At 40.3% G+C, this 24,894-nt stretch overlaps 1 protein-coding gene across 1 annotated transcript in view; it reads right to left on the bottom strand.

Moving 5' to 3' along the window:
- The window catches only part of LOC140740190 (uncharacterized), a 67,521-nt gene that overhangs the window by 27,884 nt on the left and 14,743 nt on the right, over window positions 1-24,894 (bottom strand). The window contains exons 3-8 of the mRNA XM_073069202.1: window positions 17,205-17,276; window positions 14,660-14,731; window positions 11,800-11,871; window positions 9,095-9,151; window positions 5,611-5,682; window positions 730-786 (exon numbers count right to left, since the gene is read on the bottom strand). Coding sequence (XP_072925303.1) covers window positions 730-786; window positions 5,611-5,682; window positions 9,095-9,151; window positions 11,800-11,871; window positions 14,660-14,731; window positions 17,205-17,276 — 402 coding nt within the window. The remainder of the gene's footprint in view (window positions 1-729; window positions 787-5,610; window positions 5,683-9,094; window positions 9,152-11,799; window positions 11,872-14,659; window positions 14,732-17,204; window positions 17,277-24,894) is intronic.

Here is a 24,894-nt window from a genome sequence, read left to right as displayed (position 1 = left end):
GCAAATTTTGGATTTGGTCCATCAGCAAAGTGGCATCTCCCAGCCAAGATCCTGACTAGTTCTTACACTCCCCACTGCAACAGAAATGCACACTAGCTTCATGTGTACCAGTAACCCCGAGTCGCTCTCCACCAAAAGTGTTAAACTTTCAAATCTCACAAACCACCGGTCTACTGTGTTTAATGCAGTCTGTATCTCAATCAGCTACTAAACCAACTGCCAGTTCTAAAACTAGATGATCCCACTCACGTTTCCTTCACCAGATGATGACCATGTCCCACAAAAGCAATGGATGTGTGTGTGTGTGTGTGTGTGTGTGTGCGTGCGTGCGTGCGTGCGTGCGTGCGTGTGTGTGTGTGTGAGATAATGGATGGCACAACTTCACAATGCTGGTGAGTAGCAGCAGGTTCACACGTGAGATAGGAGCGGCACTGAATTAGTGGTAACATTGTCACACAAAGAGATCAAGTAACATCTGGAATAAGGCTGGGGCAGGACAGCAGCTATGTTGATAGGATGAATGAATGGATTTCAGTGAGGTGAAATATTGTCATGACACTGACACTTTTGAATTATCTCTCTTTTATTCCATTATCCACAGAAGGAGTCAGTGTCCTTCAGCCTAGAAATCAGTTTGAGCCCGAACTGAAGGTGAGACTCTGTAGGACAAAGACAGAATATGAATCCTCTGTATGTACAGCAATTAAACATATTGTATTTTACACTTACCATTACCCTTCCACTGAGAAAGCTCATTCTTGAGACCAGCAAGTGACATCTCTGTGTCTGAAATGGAAAATAAATGTTCACACGCACTTAGTAACATAGTCATAGAGGGAAATTGGTCTGCTATCCCAAAATATTTCTTCAGTCCTTATTAGGTGGGATGACATTTGTAATAACAGGCATATTGCTAGTGAGACATATTCCACAAGTGAGAAAATTAGTGTTTGCCTAGAAAACTTTGTTCACTGCATCATATGCACAATACTAATAATTGAAAGGGATGGCAGATAATTTAAAGGCTATTGCTTGGATTTACAAATATCATCTTTGAAGGTTGGAAAGGCTGCTTTATGCAATGAAAGGAAGATTAAATAGATATTTTCATGAGGAAATATTGAGGGTTACCACACCAGGAGGAGTGGAGTAGGACAAACAAAGATTAAGAGAAATAAGTAATTTGAGGGGCTTTCAGGCAGCATGATGAAACCCTGGTTGTCCATGGTGCAGTGTGGTGCTGAAACTACATCCTAAACTGATAAAAAAAAAGCCATAAACGCTCAACTTATTTTAACACCCCTCTGGCACATGTTTCAAGAGACATGGCGTGATATTGCTGATTTAGTTTTGGAATGTTGGAAATGTTTCAATCGTCATTGATAGAATGGGCCTGTGCCTCTTTTTGTATTGCATTATTCAACAGTAGTGCAACTTAGTATCACTGGGATAAGTTAAAATATCCTTCTCCATCCTGCTAATAAGATTGCTGTGGCTCTTCCTTAAGGCACTGCTGTACTTCAAGGATGATTTGAGGAACGCTCATTTCATACGTTTTGTCTGGTTCTTCAACAGTTAGAAAACATCTTTCACTCTAACGCTATAGCTCAGCATGCGGTATCTAGTTATACAGAAACAGTGAGTGATCATTTCAGCTGTTTCAGAATAAAGATGTAGAATCTCTACCGATGCAAAGAAAATGCTGACCCAATGTAGGCGATTTAAAGCAGAAATTGAAACTCAGATGCAGTCATTAAAAGCGCTTTTCTAACAACTTCAGGCTTTGATTATGAGGATTTATCATTCCAGAGAAATAGAAACAATTTAACATAGAAAACCTACAGAACAATACAAGAGAAATGAGAGTGGATATAGGACCACTAGAAAATGAGGCAGGAGAAATAATAACATGGAACTGCTAAATTAAATGAGTACTTGTGTCATTCTTCAGTGTGGAAGACACTATCATTATGCCTAATGTTGTAGTGTGGGAAGGAAAAGAAGTGGGTGTCATTACTGTTACAAGAGAGAAAGTGCTCAAAATGTTGAAAGACCCAAAGGTACGTAAATCACCTGGACCAGTTGAACTGCACCCTAGTGTTCAAAAAGAGCAAGGGAAATTCAGGAGGATTGGAAAGTTGCAAATGTCACTCCACTCTTTACCAAAGGACGAAGGCAGCAAAAGAGGAAATTATAGACCTGTTAGTCTGACCTCAGTAGTTGGGAAGATGTTAGAGTCAATTGTTAATGATAAGGTGATGGAGTTCTTGGTGACATGGTGCAAGACAGTACAAAGTTAGCATGGTTTCCATCAGGAAAAATCCTACCTGATGAACCTGTTGGAATACATTGAAGAGATTACAAGTAGGATAGATAAACAGGATGCAGTGGATGTTGTGTAATTAGACTTTCCAAAGGCCTTTGACATGGTGCCACACATGAGGCTGCTTACCAAGGTAGGAGCCCATGGTATTATAGAACAGTTACTAACATGATTACCATGGTTAAAGCATTGCCTGATTGGTAGGAAGTAGTGAGTAGGACTGAAATGATCCTTTTCAGTTAGGCTGTCAGTGACTAGTGGTGTTTCACAGTTTCGGTATGGGGACCTCCTCTTTTTATGCTGTATATAAATTATTCCGATGATGGAATAGGTAGCTTTGTTGCAGAGTTTGCAGATGATATGAAGATTGGTGGAGTGGCAGGTAGTATTGAGGAAACAGGTAGGAATTAGAAGGACTTAGATTCAGAGAATGGGCAAGAAAGTGGCAAATGAAATACAATGTTGGAAAATGCACGGTCAGCCACCTTGGTGGTAGAAATAAATGTGAAGACTATTTTCTAAATGGGGAAAATACCCAGGAATCTGAGATGCAAAGGGACTTGGGAGGCCTTGTGCAGAACAGCCTGAAGTTTACTTGCAGGTTGAGCAGGTGGTGAGGAAGGCAAATACCATGTTAGCATTCAGTTCAAGAGTTCTGGAATACAAGAGCAAGGAGGTGCTGCTGAGGCTTTATAAGGCACTGGTGAGGCCTCACCTTGAGTATTGTGAACAGTTTTGGGCCCCTCATCTTAGAATCGATGTGCTGGCATTGGAGAGAGTCCAGAGGAGGTTCATAAGTATGATTCCAGGAATGAAAGGGTTATCACATGAGAAATGTTTGATGGCTCTGTGTCTGTAGTCGCTGGAATTCAGAAGGATTTGAGGGAATCTCATTGAAACCTTCTAAATGTTGAAAAGCCTGGACAGGGTTGATGTGGAAAGGATGTTTCTGAAGATGGGAGGGTCTAGGACAAGAGGGCACAGCCTCAGGATAGAGGAGTGCCCTTTCAAAACAGAGGTGGAGGGCATTTTCTTTAGCCAAAGGGTGGTGAATTTGTGGAGTTTATTGCCACATGCAGCTGTGCAGGCCAGGTCTTTGGGTGTGTTTAAGGCACTGATTGATAGGTTCTTGATTGGACATGGCACCAAAGGTTATAGGGATAAGGCCGGGAACTGGGTTTGAGGAAGAGATAAAATGGATCAGACATGCTGGAATTGCGGAGCACACTCGATGGGCCAGATGGCCTAATTCCGCTCTTATGTCTTATGGCTAGCGTGATTTGTCGTATTCCACACATTCTGACTCACCTGTTTCGCACCTCCGGAAAGACCAGAAACATAGAAATGTTAACAAGGTAACAGGACCGTACCTTGTATGGGAAAATGGAACCTTTCAGATTCAATTGCATGTTTTACAAAGGCTTGCAGCTAACGTGCTTTCTGTTTATCTTAATTATCAGTACATCATCCCTCGGTGAAATTAACTCACTCATTCCGTCTCCAATTTACAGGCTTAGTAACTTGTCTTCCAGGCTAAGATTGCGGTGATGCAGTAAAGTGATAACATGCTGACAGTAAACAAAACTACTAAATATGTTATTAGTCACACCTATCTCCAAAGCAATCACTGCAATCAATAGCCAGTAACATCCCGTTTTGAGCTGAGTTTTTGAACAGCCTGTACGACTTGGTATTTTTGTGGTGTGAATTGGAGAACATAGCGTCTGCCAGTCGAATCAAGGCAGTGGGGCTCAGACCCATAATCAGACAACGGACCAATGTATTACCTTTGCTCGAGCGGACTTGGAGGTGATACGACGTGGCAGGATCAAGGCCGGAGTGTGAGGAACAATCCTATGTTTGAACGATTTAAGCGTCATGCTAGTTTGAAAGGTCAGGCACAGAGGTAAAGGAATCAGGCAGCAAGGAACATTCCACAGTTTTGCTGATTTAAGTACCTAGACAGATTGAAAAGTTCGGATCATTGTTCGGTTTTGGGGCAGGAGGAGAGGGAACTGTGGGTGCAGCTCTCTGCTTGAAAGAGTTATTAATCTGTGCTGAACTGAGGCTGTGGCCGGTAAGTAACATGCTCTTGCATCGGTTGCAGAGCTGGCAGACTTCAGGCTGTGTGCTCACTTTCATGCATTGAAATTATGAATGACATTGGCTTTCTTTTATTGTTTGCACAATTATTTCCTGTATGGTCTTTTTCAATGGGTTCTACTGGGTTTCTTAGTTTAGTGACTGTCTGTATGGAGATGAATTTCAAGATTGTCTACGCTCTACATACTTTGATAATAAATGTATTTAGGACTTTTTAATCTTTGAAAGTATCCACTAGCTCTACATTTCACAACATTTTAAATTCTATGCCTACATTATAAGAAGATGAGAGGCATTGACCGTGTGGATAGTCAGAGGCTATTTTTCCCAGGGCTGAAATGGCTAGCACAAGAAGGCACAGTTTTAAGCTGCTTGGAATTAGGTACAGAGGAGATGTCAGGAATTTTTTTTTATCTATCTATTTATCTATCTATTTATTTATTTATTTATTTATACGCATAGTGGTGAGTGCATGGAATGGGCTACCGGCGATGGTGATGGGGGCGGATACAACAGCGTATTTTAAGAGACTCCTTGAGAGGTACATGGAGGTTAGAAAAATAGAGGGCTATGGATAGCCCTAGACAATTTTTAAAGTACGTACATGTTCAGCACAGCATTATGAGCCGAAGGGCCTGTATTGTTCTGTAGGTTTTCTATGTTTCTATGTTTCCATTATGACTACCCACTTTCTGACATTAACAGATAGGTTAACATATGTGCAAACGTATTTAAAATGACACATAACCCTAGCTGTGGTAGAATTCACTCTATTGCAGACAGATCCTTGAACCTGAAGATCACTCCTCCTGTTTCCCTGCAACTTAGAATGAAATGTGTGTGCCCTTTCTCTTTTGCAATACTAATGAATGGTCTTCAACAACATTTCCTTCTACTTCCACAAAAATGTTTGACATGTCTCTATTTTTAACAATTTTTGCTTTTGTTTATGATTTTCAGCTCTATCTTTCTTTCGGATCAACCCAGTGTATTTCTGGAGTGATGTGATGTACCTACTGTTGGGGGCATAGGGTGAGATAAGTGGCTGGAAAATAAGCAAATAAGCCGGATTCAGCTGGACATTGGAATTTGGGACATGCATAGGAATAGGTGAAGCAGCTTTCACAATCTACAATTTCATGTATAAAATACAACATAATAATTCTGTTGATTATTGAACTTACTGTTTCTCAGCTGTGAAATCTTATCATGAATTTTGCCAATGGAGTGGAGAGTCTTCTCAGAGTTTATAGTAGCTGAAAGAGGGCAGCAGATCAGATCGTGAGCTTTAATTTCACACCTAGATCATCGTGTCTTCAGTCTACAACAGCTTAAAGAACGATGATAATTGAAAAGAATCTAAATTTGAAACGTGCGTTGAGCACATCTCAGTCAGATATTGAAGCAATCAGCGAGTGAGACAGTCAGACCCATTACATTAATTCATTCTGAATTAAAGTGAGCCGTAAACAAAATACTTGGCCAGATACCAATTTCCTTTATTGTACATAAAAGTTTTAAAAACGTCAGGAATTTTCCTTTCACAACAATGAAACTGTGATTAAACAGAGACAGCCAATGTAAAATGCATTCACATCAGAGGGTTGTTCAGCTACACTGCATTGAAAAAGCACAAGAAGAGTCATTCATTAAGTTCAAGTTCAAATTTGTTGCCCTTCAGCCAAATAGATTTGTACAGCTAAACAAAACTTCAATCCCCGAGCGCCAAGGTACAAAAGATAGTCTATACTGAACATTAACATAGAGCACGACTAGTTACCATCCAGCACATACTCACAAAATAATATTCACAGAATATTTACATGATTTGTATTTTCTCTCTCTGCACATTGTGTGTTCTACATATGACAAGTCATTGAGTTCTAATTCATTTTCATAAACCTCCTTTCAACCTTCTCCACTTTCAGCACATCCTTTATGATAAGGGGTTCAAAGCTGCTCACAATACTCCAATTCTGGCCTCAGCAGTGTTTCAGAAAGTTTCAACGTGACATCTTTTATTGTTTGCACAATTATTTCCTGTACAGTCTTTTTCAATGGGTTCTACTGAGTTTCTTTGTTTAGTGACTGTCTGTATGGAGATAAATTTCAAGATTGTCTTTTATATTCTAGTCCTCTCGAAATGAATGTTAACATCTTATTTGCCTTCCCAACCACAGACTCAAAGTACAAATTAACCTTTAGGGAATCCTGCAGAAAGGCTCCTAAGTCCCTTTTCACATCAAATTTTTTGCATTTTCTCGTCATTTAGAAAATAGTCAACCCTTTTATTTCCTTAACCGAAGTTCATAACCATACTCTTCTAAACACTATTTTCCATCTGCCATTTTACCCATCCTCCTAATCTGTGTCCTTCTGTAGCCTCTCCACTTCCTCCAAACTAACTGCCCCTCCACTTATCTTCATTTCATTGGCAAACTTTGCAACAAAGCCATCAATTCCATCATGCAAAATCATTGACATATAATGTAAAAAGAATAGGTTCTAACCCTGTGGAATACCACTAGTCATCAGCAGCTGACCACAAAAGGTTCACTTCATTCCCACTCATTGCATCCTGACAATCATCTACTGCTTGAACCATGGTAGAAACTTTCCTGTAATACCATGGACTCTAGCTTGTTAAAGAGCCTCATAGGTGGAACCTTGTCGAAGGCCTTCTGAAAATCCAGTGCTAAACATCAACCGATTCTCTTTGACTACCTTGTTATCTATTCAGCGAGAAAGACAGTCAGGCACATTACACTGTTTCGTTCTCAATGAAAGTGAGGCATAACCAATATTTGGCCAGATACCAGTTTCCCTGGCAACACACACAAAATGCTGGAGGAACTCGGCAGGTCAGGCCGCATCTCTGGAAAGCAGTAAACAGTCAATGTTTGAAGCTCAGACCCTTCATCAACACTGGAAAAAAACAGACGTGAAGTCACATCAAAAAGTAGGGGGAAGGGAGAAATGTGTACAAGGTGGCAGGTGATAGGCAAAACTAGGAGAGGGAAAAGAGTGAAGTAAAACACTGGCAAGTCGATTGGTGAAAGAGATAAAGGGCAGGAAGATGGGGAAGCTGATAGGAGAGGATAGATGACCATGGGAATCCGGAAGGAGGAGGTGCACCAGAGCAGGTGATGGGCAGGTAAAGGAAAAGATGAGAGAGGGAAAGAAGAATGGAGAACGGTGAAGGGGGGATGGAGTTGGGTCTGTTGTGCTTTACCATTTATGTAATTGATTTCGATGATAATGTAATAAAAGCTAATCAGTAAATCATCAGACGACATGAGGAATGAGGATGCTAGGAGAGTCTGTCAGTGTTTTTAGGCTCATAAGTAGCTGGGAAAATAAACCTTAATGGACACAGTTGTGGGGTGCTAACATTGGGAGGACAAATTAATGTATCTGTCATGATTGAATAGATCAGATTATTCAACTGTAGAGGAGGAGAGATTCAGGGTTGACTAATGTGAGCCATATCAAGTTGTAACAGTATAGATAGTGTCAAGATATAGATAATATAGTCATCAATAGAGTAATTGAAACAAAAATCTGTGGCTTTGAAATAATTGCTAAATGGGAGTGAAGAGAAATGAAATAAAGATGGGTGTTTGAAACATGAACATCGCTGCTTGAAGGAATGGAAAAGACAATGTGCATGTGTGAGAATTTCATCGACCAGTTAAGTATGAAATAAACTGGGATAAAGATTGGAAGAGTTTTGCGACAGGCATGGACATGATGAGTCCAGTGCCCGATTATCCTGAATTATCCTGAATTATCCGGAGTAAACTATGTCTGTGTGACAACAAGCATTCACTTTCCCCATGCCCCTCTCTCAAGTGTGCCCCACAGAGAAATGTGAATCTCCACTCCCACATCCACATTATGCAAATTTTGGATTTTGTCCATCAGCAAAGTGGCATCTCCCGGCAAAGATCCTGACTAGTTCTTACACTCCCCACTGCAACAGAAATGCACACTAACTCCATGTGTACCAGTAAACCCCGAGTCGCTCGCCGCCAAAAGCGTTAAACTTTCAAATCTCACAAACCACCGGTCTACTGTGTTTAATGCAGTCTTTATCTCAATCAGCTACTAAACCAACTGCCAGTTCTAAAACTAGATGATCCCACTCACGTTTCCTTCACCAGATGATGACCATGTCCCACAAAAGCAATGGATGTGTGTGTGTGTGTGTGTGTGTGTGTGTGTGTGTGTGTGTGTGTGTGTGTGTGTGTGTGTGTGTGTGTGTGTGTGTGTGTGTGTGTGTGTGTTTAGATACTGGGTCTGATAATGGATGGCACAACTTCACAACGCTGGTGAGTAGCAGCAGGTTCACACGTGTGATAGGAGTGGCACTGAATTAGGGGTAACATTGTCACACAAAGAGATCGAGTAACATCTGGAATAAGACTGGGGCAGGACAGCAGCTATGTTGATAGGATGAATGAATGGATTTCAGTGAGGTGAAATATTGTCATGACACTGACACTTTTGAATTATCTCTCTTTTAGTCCATTATCCACAGAAGGAGTCAGTGTCCTTCAGCCTAGAAATCAGTTTGAGCCGGAACTGAAGGTGAGACTCTGGAGGACAAAGACAGAATATGAATCCTCTGTATGTACAGCAATTAAACATATTGTATTTTACACTTACCATTACCCTTCCACTGAGAAAGCTCATTCTTGAGACCAGCGAGTGACATCTCTGTGTCTGAAATGGAAAATAAATGTTCACCCGCACTTAATAACATAGTCATAGAGGGAAATTGGTCTGCTATCCCAAAGCATTTCTTCAGTCTTTATTAGGTGAGATGACGTTTGTAATAACAGGCATATTGCTAGTGAGACATATTCCCCGAGTGAGAAAATTAGTGTTTGCCCAGAAAACTTTGTTCACTGCATCATATGCACAATACTAATAATTGAAAGGGATGGCAGACAATTCAGACGCTATTGCTTGGATTTACAAATACCATCTTTGAAGGTTGGAAAGGCTGCTTTATGCAATGAATGGAATATTAAATAGATATTTTCACAAAGAAATATTGAGGGTTGCCACACCAGGGGGAGTGGAGTGGGACAAATAAAGGTTAAGAGAAATAAGTAATTTGAGGGGCTTTCAGGCAGCATGATGAAACCCTTACAAACAAGTTGGATGAACTCAGCAGGTCCGGCAGCATCCATTGAAAGGAGCAGTCGACATTTCCGGCGAGACCCTTTGTCAGGACTAACGTGAATCAAGGTTCTTGATTGGACATGGCATCAAAGGTTACAGGGAGAAGGCTGGGAACTGGGGTTGAGGAGGAGATAAAATGGTTCAGCTATGCTTTTATGGTGGAGGAGACTCGATGGGCCAGATGACCTAATTCTGCTCTTATGTCTTATGGCTAGCGAGATTCCTGATATTCCACCCATTCTGACTCACCTGTTTCGCACCTCCGGAAGGATCAGAAACATAGAAATGTTAACAAGGTAACAGGACCGTACCTTGTATCGGAAAATGTAACCTTTCAGATTCAATTGCATATTTTACAAAGGCTTGCAGCAAACGTGCTTTCTGTTAATTATCGGCATATCGGCATATCATCCCTCTGTGAAATTAACTCAATCTTTCTGTCTCCATTTTACAGGCTTAGTAACTTGTCTTCCGGGTTAAGATGGCAGTGGTTCAGTACAGAGGTAACATGCTGACAGCAACCAAAACTACTAAATACGTTATTAATCACAGTTTTCTCCAAAATAATCACTGTAATCAATAGCCAGTAACTTTCCGTTTTGAGTTGAGCTTTTGAACAGCCTGTACTTGGTATTTTTGTGGTGTGAATTGAAGAACGTGGCATCCACCGGCCGAATCGAAGTGGCGGGGCACAGACCCGTAATCAGGCAACGAACGAATGTATTACCATTGTTCGCGCGGACTTGGAGGCAATACAACGTGGAAGGATCTTGGCTCGAGAGCGAGGAACAATCCTCATTTAAATAATTCAAGCGTCAGGCTAGTCAGAAAGGTCAGGCACGGAGGCAAAGACCGGATCTGGCAGCAAGGTCCGCAGGTTTGTTGATTTAAGTACCTAGAAAGATTGAAAAGTTCGGGGTGTCGGTCGGTTTTGGGGCAGGAGGAGAGGGAATGGTGGCTGCAGCTTTCTGCTCGCAATAGTTATTAATCTGTTCTGTACTGAGGCTGTGGCCGGTAAGTAACGTGCTCTTGGATTGGTTGCAGTGCTGGCAGACTTCAGGCTGGGAGCTCACTTTCGTGCATTTCAATTATGAATGATATTGGCTTTCTTTTATTGTTTACACAATTATTTTCTGTATGGTCCTTTTCAATGGGTTCTACTGGGTTTCTTCGTTTGCTGGCTGACTGTACGGAGATGAATTTCAAGATTGTCTACGCTATACATACTTTGATAATAAATTTATTTAGGACTTTTTAATCTTTGAAAATATCCACTAGCTCTACATTTCACAGCATTTTAAATTATATGCCTACATTATAAGATGATGAGAGGCATTGACCATGTGAATAGTCAGAGGCTTTTTTCCCCAGGGCTGAAATGGCTAGCATGAGAGGGCACAGTTGTAAGGTGCTTGAAAGAAGGTACAGAGGAGATGTCAGGGATCATTGTTTTTTACGCAGATAGTGGTTAGTGCGTGGAATGTGATACCGGTGATGGTGATGGAGGCGGATACGACAGGGTATTTTAAGACACTCCTGGATAGGTACGTGGAGCTTAGAAAAATAGAGGGCTATGGGTAACCTAGGTAATTTTTAAAGTACGTATATGTTCAGTACAGCATTGTGGTCCAAAAGGCCTGATTGTTCTGTAGGTTTTCTATGTTTCTATGTTTCCATTATGACTACCCGCTTTCTGTCATTAACAGGTAGGTTAACATACGTGCAAACATATTAATGACATAAATCCCTAGCTATGGTAGAATTCACTCTATTGCAGACAGACCCTTGAACCTGAAGATCACTCCTCCTGTTTCCCTACAACTTGGAATGAAATGTGTGTGCCCTTTCTCTTTTGCAATGCTAATGAATGGTCTTCAACAACATTTCCTTCTATTTCCACCAAAAATGGTTGACATGTCTCTATTTTTAACAATTTCTTCTTTCATTTAAGATTTTTGGCTCTCTCTTGCTTCAAGTTCAACCCAGTGTATTTATGGAGTGATGTGATGTACCTACTGTTGGGGGCATAGGGTGAGATAAGTAGCTGGAAAATAAGCAAATGAGCAGGATTCAGCTGGACATTGGAATTTGGAACATGCATAGGAATAGGCGAAACAGCTTTCACAATCTACAATTTCATGTATAAAATATGACTTAATAATTCTGATAATTATTATACTTACTGTTTCTCAGCTGTGAACTCTCATCCTGAATTTTGGCAATGGAGTGGAGGGTCTTCTCAGAGTTTTTAGCAGCTGAAAGAGGGCAGCACATCAGATCATGGGGTTTTATTTCACACCTAGATCATCCTGCCTTCAGTCTGCAATGGCTTAAAGGACGATGATAATTGAAAACAATCTAAAGGTTGAAACGGGCATTGATCACATCTCAGTCAGATATTGAATCAGTCAGTTAGGCCCATTACATTGTTTCATTCTGAATTAAAGTGAGTCATAAACAAAATACTTGGCCAGTTACCGATTTCCTTTATTGTAAGCTTTAAAAACCTCAGGAATTTTCCATTCACAACAATGAAACTGTGATTAAACGGAGACAGCCAATGTAAAATGCATTCACATCAGAGTGTTGTTCAGCTACCCTGCATTGAAAAAGTTCAAGTTCAAATGTGTTGCCCTTCAGCCAAATGGATTTGTACAGCTAAACAAAACATCAATCCCCAAGCGCCAAGGTGCAAAAGATAGTCTGTACTGAACAGTCACACAGAAAGACACCCAGGTCCCTTTGTACCTCAATTTTTTTGCATTTTCTCATCATTTAGAAAATAGTCAACCCTTTTATTTCTTCTACCATGACCTACACTTCCGAGCACTATATTCCATCTGCCATTTCTTTACCCATTCTCCTGATCTGTGTCCTTCTGTAGCCTCTCTACTTTCTCCAAACTAACTGCCTCTCCACTTATCTTCATTTCATCTGCAAATTTTGCAACAAAGCCATCAATTCCATCATGCAAAATCATTGACAGATAACATAAAAAGAATAGGTTCCAACCCTGTGGAATACCACTAGTCATCGGCAGCTGACCAGAAAAGGTTCACATCATTCCCACTCCTTGCTTCCTAAAAATCATCCACTGCTTTAACCATGGTAGAATCTTTCCTGTAATACCATGGGTTCTAGCTGTTAAAGAGCCTCACAGGTGGAACCTTGTCGAAGGCCTTCTGAAAACACAGTACACAACATGAACCGATTCTCCTTTTGACTATCTTGCTTTTATTTCTTCAAAGAATTCCAACAGATTGTTCAGGAAAAATATTCCTTTGAGGAAACCATCATCATGTGCATCCAAGTACCCTGAGACTTCATCCTTAATAATTAACTCCACTATCTTTCCAAACACCGAGATCAGTCTAACTGGCCTACAGTTTCCTTTCTTCTGCTTCTCTGCCTTCGTAAAGAGTGGAGTGACATTTGCAATTTTCCAGTCTTTTGGAAGAATTCCAGAATCTATTGATTCTTGAATGATCATTACTAATGCCTCCACAATTTTGTTAGCCATCTTGTTCAGATCCCTGGAGTGTACAGCAGCTGGTCCAGGTATCTCATATACCTTCACACCTTTCAATTTCCTGAGAAGCTTCTCTCTAGTAATGATAATTTACACACTTCATGACTCCTAACACCTGGAACTTCTATCTTACTGCTAGTGTCTTCCACAGTCAAAATAGATGCAAAGTGCTTTCAGTTCTCCCGTCATTTCCTTTTGCCCCAGTACTAACTCTCCAGCATCATTTTCCAGTGGTCCAATATCCACGCTCTCCTCCCTTTTACACTTTATGTATCTGAAGAAACATTTGGTATCCTCTTTAATATTACTGGCTAGCTTATTTTCATGTTCCATCTTTACCGTGCTTCTTAATTATTTTAGTTGCTTTCTGTTGGTTTTTAAAAGCTTCCGAATCCTAACTTCCCACTGATTTTTGTACTATTTTGTGCCCATTCATTGGCTTTTATATTGGTTTTGACTTCTGTTTTAGCCTCGGTTGTGTCATTTTGCCTTTAGATGACTTCTTCCGCTTTGCAATGTATATATCCTGTCCTTTCTGACTTGCTTCTTGTAATTCCAACCATTGCTGCTCTGCCATCATTATTACCAGTGTTCCTTACCAGTTCTGCCCAACTCCCCTACCATGTCTCTGTAATTCCCTTTACTCCACCGCAATACTGATATAACTGACTTTAGCTTCTCCTTCTCAAATTCCTGAGTGAATTTGATCATAAATGATCACTTTCCCCTAAGGGTTCTTTGGCCTTAAGCTCTTTAATCAATTCATGTTTTTGCATAACACCCAATCAAGAATAATTGATTCCCTTGTGGCCTCAACCACGAGCTGCTATAAAAAGCCATCTCGTAGGCACAAGAAATGCCCCCTCCTGGAATCAAGCACCAACCTGATTTTCCCAGCCTACCTGCATTTTAAAAACTTCCTTTAATACATTGCTCTTTTGGCACGCGCTGTTTAACTCACGGAGTAATTTGTAGACAACAACTCTACAACTGCTTCGGAGTCTGTATACAATTCCCATCAGAGTCTTTTTTACCCTTGCAGTTCCTTAGATCTATACACAATGATTCAACACCTTCCAGCCATATGTCACCTCTTTCTAATGATTTGATTTCATTTTTTTACCAACAGAACAATGCCTTCCTGCCTGTCCTTCAGACACAATATGTCCTTGGATATTAAGCTCCCAGTTATAATGTCCTTTCAGCCATGATTCAGTGATGCCTACAATATCATACCTGCCAAACTGTGACTGTGCTGTAAGTTCAACAACCTCAGTCTGTATACTACACTCATGCAAATATAGCACCTTCAGTTCTCTATTGACCCTTTTCAATCCTGTCCGCCTTTCACATTGCAATTCATCCTGTTGGGCTGGATTTTGGTCTATGGGGCATAAGTTGGATTAGCTGTAGCAGCTTTAGCAATCTACACCACTCTGCACTGTATCAACATTCAAGTAGTTTCCTATTTACAAATAGCACATGATATCTTGTCTGATAATTATTAAACTTACTCATATTCAGCTGCAAAATCTTATCACGAAGTTCAAAGATGGAGCCAAGGGCCGTCTCATAGTTGTCTGCAACTAAATAAGAGTATCGCATTAGATCGTGTGGTTTTATTTCCCAACGGGTTCATCATGTTTTCAGTCTAGAATGACTTGAAGAATGAAGATAATCTTCATCAATGTGATTGAAAATAATGGTAAAGCTGAAACATGTGTAAAGCACATCTATGTACTTCAGATATGCGGTCAGAGGATAGACAGTCAACCCATTAAACTGTTCAATTCAGAATTAAAGTAAAACAAAAATAAATATTTGGTGAAATATGCATTTTCCTTACTGCACATAAAAAAGTTTGAAAGAATCTCATGAGATTTCCTTGCACAACAATGAAACTAGGATTGATATGACAGAGTCAATATATGAATATTCATAGCACAGTCATATTCAGCTGTCCTACAATGAAAAAGGACAGGAAGTGTCAAGCTACAGCTCCAACCCCAAAACAAAGGATCACAGAGTGACTCTGAAGAGTTAAGAAAAACTAGGTATTTAATGAACTAAAGAGACAAACAAAACAGTAGGACTTACAAACTCTTGGATAACTCGCAACAACTCATCTAGAACTTTTCTAGACCAGGATCAGGACCAACGAGAAAGAAAGCCAAGGGTTTAGCACTGCTCTTTTAAATACATTCCAGGGCATGAACAAATGCGCGTCCACCTAATTAAACCCCGGTCTCCTACAAGTTCACAAGTAACCATTCCAAAAAGAGATAAAGGTCCACGGATACTTAATTACACACCAGAAGTCCTTCAAGAGAATTAGTTGGAAGTATCAAAGGACAATTTCAACTTAAATGTAAACTTAAACGATCTGACAATAGCATATCAAAAAAGCCCAAAGCACAATCAGATACGATAAGTATAATTAATAATATGAAGACAATACAGAAAGACACAGAGATACAAAAAATTCAGAAACAGAATCAGGTTTATTATCAGCCGAATGTGTCATGAAATTTGTTAACTTAGCAGCAGCAGTTCAATGAAATACATAATATAGAATAAAAAATAAAATAATAATTCTAGATAAGTAAATCAATTACAGTATGTATATACTGAATAGATTAAAAATCATGCAGAAACAGTAACTATATTAAAAAAGTGAGGTAGTGTTCATGGGTTCAATGCCCATTTAGGGATCGGATGACAGAGGGGAAGAAGCTGTTCCTGAATCGCTGAGTGTGTGCCTTCAGGCTACTGTACCTCCTACCTGATGGTAACAGTGAGAATAGGGCATGCCCTGGGGTGCTGTAGGTCCTTAATAATGGACGCTGCCTTTATGAGATACTGCTCCTTGAAGATATCCTGGATAAATTGTAGGCTAGTACCCAAGATGGAGCTGACTAAATTCATAACCCTCTGAGGCTTCTTTCCATCATGCACAGTGACTCCCCCATACCAGTGTTGCAGCCTGTCAGAATGCTTTCCATGGTACATTTATTGAAGTTTTTGAGTTTATTTATTGACATACCAAATCTCTTCAAACTCCTAATGAAGTATAGTCACTGTCTTGCCTTCTTTATCATTGCATCGATATGTTGGGACCAGGTTAGGTCCTCAGAGATCTTGACACCCAGGAAGTTGAAGCTGCTCACTCCCTGCACTTCCGAGCCCTCGATGAGGATTGGTGTGTGTTCCTTTGTCTTACCCTCCCTGAAGTCCACAATCAGCTCATTCGTCTTACTGACGTTGAGTGCCAGGTTGTTGCTGCTGCTCCACTCCACTAGTTGTCATATCTCACTCCCGTACACCCTCTCGTCACCACCTGAGATTCTGCCAACAATGGTGGTATCGTCAGCAAATTTATATATGGTATTTCAGCTATGCCTAGCCACACAGTCATGGGTATAGAGAGAGTTGAGCAGTGAACTAAGCACACACCCCTGAGGTGCGCTAGTGTTCATCGTCAGCTAGGTGGAGATATTATTACCAATCCGCACAGGTTGTGCTCCTCCAGTTAGGAAGTCGAGGGTCTAATTGCAGAGGGAGGTATCAAGGGCCAGGTTCTGTAACTTCTCAAGCAGGGTTGTGGGAACGATGGTATTAAATGCTGTGCTGTAGTTGATGAACAACATTGTGACATAGGTATTTGTGTTGTCCAGGTGATCTAAGGCCGTCTAAACAGCCATTGAAATTACATCTGCCATTGACCTATTGTGGCTATAGGCAAACTGCAATGGGTCCAGGACCTTGCTAAGGCAGGCGTTCAGTCTAGTCTTGACCAACCTCTCAAAGCATTTCATCACTGTAGATGTGAGTGTTACTGGCGATAGTCATTATCGCAGCTCACGTTATTCTTCTTTGGCACTGGTATAGTTGTTGCCTTTTTTAAAGCAAGTGGGAACTTCTGCCCATAGCAGTGAGAGGTTGAAAAGGTCCTTGAATGCTCCTCCCACTTGGTTGGCACAGGTTGGCACAAATTCATCATTCAGTGCATCTCCCAAATTAATAATTGAAACTGGAAGTATCTGATAAAAATGTACTTACTCCCTGTCAGCCTTGAGATCTCAGCCTGGAGTGTGGTGATTGAGATTTGGATCCTTTCTGAATCTCGTGTAGCTGAAAGAAGGGAAACAGTTTAGATTGTGGAGCTCCAATTTACAGTTATCTCATTCAATTTATTTTATCATTCATCTTCTTTCTATCACTGCATAATGACCTGACATTTCAGTAAGGCTCCTGTACCACTACCTCTGTCTCCCACTTGTCACTCTGTCCATCTCTCTAACACAAATTGTCGCCTATCCCCTTTGCAAATCAGTGCAAAATCTAGAAACTAAGTTAAACCCAATGTCCACTAATCAAGCTACAATTGTTTTTCTACCACTAAGGGTGCATCATTTAATATTTGATATTTCAGAGTGATATATAACTGGGGAGTGAAGCCACATAGCTGGGAAGTTGTCTTATACACAGCTGAGTAATACATGCTGAGCAATTAATTCTGGATGGATTCAGGGCAAGAATCTCGAGAATCACTGGAGGACATAAGAAGGAGCAATCTCTGAATTTAGCATACAGTTCTACCAGAACATTTTTTTTGTACCCAAATTCTAAAAACATGTCACATTTAAAGCTTCTTTCCATTTCAGTGACCCAGACCACAAGTGAAATGAAGTCAGCAGTCACCAGTTTCCTGGGGAAATTCTCTCAATTTAAGAATGGTGGTGAGGGTAAACTCCAGGCTCGTTATGATTTAACTTTAGTTCGATTAGCTGACTTTGGGTCTCATGTAGGTTCTAGATATTGCACTGATTTGAAAAGCAAGATAGGTGGCCAGAGTGAAGTGTCAGACACAGTGGTAACGGTATAGGGGCCATACTGAACTTCCAGGAAGTCAATGCAGTGGTGCATGTTAATCCTTGGAGAAGGTAGAGGGTTTGGAAAACATGAGATTCACAGGTCCAGTCTGCAGCACACTACTTGAAATGTTTGCAGTGGCAGGAATATTGCAAACACTTAACCAATGGCCTGATATTTGTATCAGGAACGATGGTGTGCATCTGTAAATTGGGATTTGATTGGTTGGCACTTCTCCAATGAGCACAGATTAAATTGACCACTGACCTACACCTGCCTTTGTCCTCTTTTTCAGATGTGCAATAAATCACAATCCTTATGTTAATTAATTTTATATTCATAGTCAAATGTTGTCTCAAAGCTGGAGTGCACTGAACCTATAAAAAATTCATGCTGAAACAACTTAAGTCGGTTTTCACTGGTGTACACTCCATGTATCATAAGACCTTAGTGACTCAATGCACTCACAGCATTGACTGAATGCAATATCAGAGCACCCTCTCTGTACAAATGTATTGCAAAGTGAAAACACTGTCTTATCTGTTAAGGCTGTTGTATTCTGGGACCACTCTAGAAAGGTAATTGATACAAAATGCAAATTAACTTTGGCCATCTCGTAGGGCAAACGCTTCCATCTGAGAAAGCTATAGACAAAATATCTGAGTATATCCACAATGGGAAGTCAATACCTCAAATATTTCATTACCCTTTGCTAACAGTATTTAGTTCTGCTTTGTTTCAGTAGTAAGTCAATAAGATGAAGTAGATTATACTTGTCTAACTATGTCCCACAAGAAAGACAAGAATCATTTCTTGCTTATACCATTCAATAACTACACAGTGAATGCAATTGTTGTACCTATCAAATGAAACGTGGCACACAGTCCCTCTAGCAGTTTTCTACATTATGAACAGTTTTCTCTGCCTAGAAACTCTTGGACCCATTTTAGGAACATAGTTAATGACCTCAAATTAATTGCCTCCATATGATCCAAAGAGCTGCCATAACTTCTATTATTCCAATTGAATGAGTCACCTGACCTCACGAAAATGTAACCTGCAAAAAAAAAACAAAATCGCTCACCCCTAAACACTGCATCAACATATTTGATCCTTGGAATTTACAACATTTGATGACACTTAAGGGACTTATTCCTGTGTGCTTCATGTCACAAAAAAATAAGAACACCTATACTGCGGAAAGTATGAGAGTATTCAGACTAATATTAGGGTTCAGATACTTCAGAAGACTGGTGTAGGATAGTCAAGACCCATGGTAATGGGAGTAACTTGAAATTGGTGACAATATTCTCACGGAACATGGAAGTGATGTCACAATGTTGGCTGGTTTGGTAATGTGCTAGTAACTGAGGGAGTGTGTAGAACATGGTCTAAATTTTCCAGCTGCACCATTTGATATTTGATACCACAAAACCAAAGAGTAGTATTCAATATTTGTTGACTGATATCACACAGGATGGTAGTGATGTATACTGTGAAATATATCTTGATTGATTCACGGTGAACATCTCGATAACCACCAGAAAAACCGAGCAGTGAGTGAGCTTGATATATAGAGCCTGAATTTTACACCAACCATTACACTTCCAATGAGAGAATTCAGACCGGAGACTCAAAGCTGACAACGCCATTACAGTCATCTTCTGACTTACTGAAAAGACAAGCAGCATTAAATGCCAGAAATTCACATGTTCACTCAGACTGCGAACACAGCAGTCGATTATCCATCTATTCTCGTGGTTCAGAGTGAATCCACATGACTATTGCAAGTCCTGCAAAATGATCTCCCTGAAGATTATATACAAGACCATAAGACTATAAGAGGCCAGACATAGTAACAGAATTCGGCTATTTGGCTCATTGAGTCTACTCCACCACTCAATCATGGCTGAACATTTTTTTCTCTTCTCCTCAACCCTATTTCCTGGCTTTCTCCCCGTAGCCTCGGATACCATGACCAATCAAGAACCTACCAATATTTGACTTAAATACATCCAACGACTTGGCCTCAACGGCTACAGATGGCAACAAATTCCACAAATTCACCACCCTCTGGCTAAAGAAATTTGTCCGCATCTCCATTTTGATAGGACACCCCTCTATCACAAGGCTGTGTCTTCGTGTCCTCAACTCTCCCAACATGAGAAGCATCCTTTGAACATCTACTGTCTAGATCTTTCAACATTTGAAAGGTTTCAATGAGATCCCCCTTCATCCTTCTAAATTCCAGCGAGTACAGGCCCAGAGCCATCAAACATTCCTTGTATGATAACCCTTTCATTCTTGGAATTATCCTTGTGAACCGCCTGTGGACCCGCTCCAATATCAGCACATCTCTTCTAGGATGAGAAGTCCCAAACTTCTCACAATACTCAAGGTGAGACCTCACCAGTGCCTTATAAAGCTTCAGCATCACATCCCTGCTCTTGTATTATAGACCCCTTGAAATGAATGCTAACATTGTATTTGCCTTCCTCAACATCAACTCAACTTGCAAGTTAACCTTTAGGGTGCTCTACACATGGACTCCACCCCCCTTTGCATCTCAGATTTTTAGATTTTTTTCCCATTTAGAAAATAGTGCGCACATTCATTTCTACTACCAAAGTGCATGACCATGCACTTTTCAACTTTATATTTCATTAGCCACTTACTTGCCCATTCTCCTAATCTACCCAATTCCTTCTGCATCCTACCTCTTTCCTCAACACTACCTCCCCCTCCACCAATCTTTGTATCATCTGCAAACTCGTCAACAATGCCATCTGATTCATTATCTAAATCATTTACATACAGCATATAAAGAAGTGGTCCCAACTCTGACCCCTGCAGAGCACCACTGGTCACTGGCAACCAATTCTTCTATTGGAAGAATGGGCAAAAACTGGCAGATGGAATACATTGTTGGGAAATATATGATAATGCATTTGGTAAAAGGAAGAATAGTGTGGACTACTATCTAAATGGGAAGAAGGTTCAAAAATCAGAGGTGCAGGCAGACATAGGAGTCCTTGTGCAAGACTCCCAGAAGGTTAATTTACAGGGTATGTCTGTGGTAAAGGCAGCAGATACAATGCTGGTATTTATTTCAAGGAAAATAGAATATAAAAGCAAGGATATAACACGGAACCCTTATAAGACATGACAGGCCGCATTTGGTGTATTTTCAACAGTTTTGGGCCCCATATCTCAGAAAGGATACGCTGTCATTGGAGAGAGTCCAGAGGAGGTTCACGAGGATGATTTCAGGAATTAAACGATTAACATATGAGGATCGTTTGGGCCTGTACTCACTGGAATTTAAAATAATGCGTGGGGATCTCATTAAAACCTACCGAATGTTGAAAGGACTAGACAAGGTAGATATTGAGAGGATGTTTCCTTTCGTAGGGGTATTCAGAACTAGAGGGCACAGCCTCAAAATTGAGGGGTGATCCTTTAGAGTAGAGGTACAGAGAATTTTTTTATCTCGAGAGTAGTAGATCTGTAGAATGCTCTGCCACAGACTACAGTGGAGGCCTAGTCTGTGCCTATATTTAAGGTGGAAGTTGGTCATTTCCTGATCGGTCAGGGCAACAAAGGAAATGGCAAGAAGCCTGGTGTATGAGGCTGTGTGGAATCCGGTGTCAGCAATGATGGAATGACAGAGAAAACTGAATTGGCTGAATGGCCTAATTCTCCTTCCATGTCTTATGAGCATCTGAGTGAAGAAGTTTCCCTTCATGCTTCCATATTAGCGAGCTCTGCAACAATCCTGAATGGCCTGTCTTCAAAACACAAAGTTTTTCCAGTCCTGGATATTGCTAATTGAATTTGGAGGCCCCCCTTAGCACTTGAGTCCCATGACAGATTTGCCTTTACCTTGTGTAGGCAGCAATATACATGGGCCAGATTCCACTGGAGATTCTACAATGGTCCAGCTATTTTTATGAAGTCCTGGTGCAGACTTTGGAAAAGCTCAGTTGACATGCTTACCATATGCAAATGATGTACTAATCACTTTGAAAGCTGAAGCAGGCAATTTAGGGATGATAACTCTCCAGCAACCAGAGACCAACCATCACAGACAAGGAGGTCCCCACGAACACATGGTGATTGGGTCTACAAGGAACACTTGGCCAGCATATACTCCTTTCCCAGAGTCTATATGTTTTTTCTTCATTGACTGTTCATGGAATGTCAGGAATTCTAGTAGGGTGCACAGATGTAGATAGTTTGTGAACCCACGTGCATCTTAGTTGAAACAATAAAAGTCACCTGTTGGTAAACAGAGATCATCTGTGCCTCATTGATCATTATTACAAGGGGTGATTCTTGTAACAGAATTGGCACCCCTGGCTGGGCTCAAGAGTAAATCTCTTTGTTCAGCAAGGTACTCGAGTCAGACCATGTGGGTGAGGTACACAGAAATCTGGGGCTGGGTAGCTAGTGGTTAATAACTCAGGATGAAGAATTCAGGAAATTCTGGAAGTCTACAGGACTTGGATTGTTTTGAAATACACGTTGGGGAAGTGGCCACAATATGAGAGTTTGTTAGTCAACCTGATCACGATGGGAAAACTGCTGGTGATGCCCTACAGAAAATCAAACCAAGGGAAACTGTCAGGCAGAAAGTTTAAACAATTACAAAAAAACAGTAGCAGTTGGTTGTTTAATGAAGGATTTGATAGAATTAGGACAAAATGTTAAGGCTGAACAGCAGAGATTAGGATCGGAAAATGAATGTCAGCCAAGCAAAGTAAAGAATAGTAAAAAGAAAATGGTCCAGTTTAATTAAACAGACAAATGCCCACAAGCTGGAGCTCATCTTGAAGTTCTCTGTCACTCACGCGCTGGGCCCTCATTCTATGTGAAAGCACAAACCACCTTCCGAACGTCACCTGCAATCCATCTCGAACAAATGGGTCTCCCACCGGGTCGTACCCTATGACCGGTTCTCCCCAGCATCTTCTCTCTTTATCCCACGCTGAACAAAAACCCCAAGACTAACCTGATTGGATGGCACACATTCTTCATGATCCCTTATCTTCAGCAACAAGCCAAACAGGCTGGAAGCTGAACGAAGTTCTCTTTCAGAACCGCTAAATGAAATACCTACATAACAGTAAAAATGTGAACCAGGGCATTTACTTATATTAACCATATCTATACCTCTTATGATTTTGTGTACCTCTGGCAAATCTCTCTTCAATTTTCTATTTTCCAAGAAAGATGTTTCCTAACTGATTCAATCTTTCCATAAGACTCAAGTCCTTCAGACGCAGTAACATCTTTGTTAATTTTCCCTGTTCTCTTTCCAGTTTGCACTCACTGTATACAACATTGAACAGAATGAGAGCACAGTTGCTGCAGGAATAATCCAGACTGTGAGAAGGAAGTATTTTCGTAAAGAATGGTGGATGTTGGGTCCATTCTAGAAAGGGTATTTATGTCATGCAGAGCACAACGGAAATTAACTTTGGTCAGCTTGCACACACTTCTAACATAAAACTTAAAATATCTCTGTGCTCTTTTATAGAAATCTGTTCTTTCCCTGGAGAATGTGAGTAAGAGGTAGTAGATTTTACTTCTCTGATTCTGTTTCACCCAGTTTAAAAACAAGACTTATTTCTGGTTTATAACACTGAATGCAATTGCAGTGTCCACCAAATGAATTGTGGGCACACAGTCCATGTAGATGTGTGCTGCATTATGTACGAGAAGTTCTGCCCAATATAGGGCGATGCCTTCTGTGTCCATTTTAGAAACGAGATTAATTGCACCAAATTCTGTTATACCATGAATGATCATAGCTCAGAACAGCTTAGTCACATGAGAGAACTTAATTTGCAAAATTCTTGACTGCAGAATTATGCCACAGAGTCATAGAAAAGTACAACACTGAAAAAGACTCTTCAGCCCATCTAGGGAGTGCCAAGTGTACCAGTTCACAGAAATGGAGGGAGTTTGGATGGAAAAACTTGATAAGATAATTTATTACACCCTCTTAGAAATCCCATTATGATAGTGACCTCCCTGTTTGCTGGAGAAATTGTGGAAATCAAAATGCAAATCATTAACATATTTTCTGGGACTGCACTGTTATCAAAAACTATTGGAGGGGGATACACAATGCCCTACAAGACATCTTTAAATGTGAAATACCCTTAGAGAGTAAGACCATATATTTTGGATATATACCTCAAGAATGGTTGAAAGGAGATAAATATTTAATGAATATACTGTTGGTGGTTGGTAAAAAGACTCTTACTAGGAAATGCTTATCACAGGAGAGTCCAACTTTAAATGCATGGATGGAAATTACAATGGACATTTACAAAATGGAGAAGATACAGCATCTGTTAACCATAAGCTGGAACAATTTGATTCATACTGGGAAAAATGGTTTAACTACATAATACCTCAAAGGCCTGATTTTATTCTCACAAATCAACGAATATGTTGTTTAAAAAAAAAAGATCACTCCCTACTTGTACATAGTTCTTTCCTTTTGCTTGTTTTTTATTTCCACTCTTTTCTACAAGTGTATACCTCAGATAAATACTTTGTGGAGATTTGTGATATATATAATTATATGATATATATGTACAATGTCTGAAATACATCTTATGGAAATGTTTGTTTGATGATGAACTTCAATAAAAAAATAAATATATTACAAAGAAAAAAAATCTGCTTAATTGACCTACTCTGGGACCAGAGCCTACCTGCCCCAACCAGCCATGTACCAATCCAAACTTCTCTTAAACGTTCAGGTCCAGCTTGCATGCATCACTTCCCTTACCAGGTCGTTCTACACTCTCACGACCCTCTGAGTGAAGAAGTTTCCCCTTCCATTCTTAATTTCAGCTTTTCA

This window comes from Hemitrygon akajei, chromosome 16 (assembly GCF_048418815.1).
Source record: "Hemitrygon akajei chromosome 16, sHemAka1.3, whole genome shotgun sequence".
In the NCBI taxonomy this organism is placed as follows: domain Eukaryota; kingdom Metazoa; phylum Chordata; class Chondrichthyes; order Myliobatiformes; family Dasyatidae; genus Hemitrygon; species Hemitrygon akajei.
Note: the sequence above shows the minus strand (reverse complement) of the source record. Positions and strands in the feature narration are given on the sequence as shown.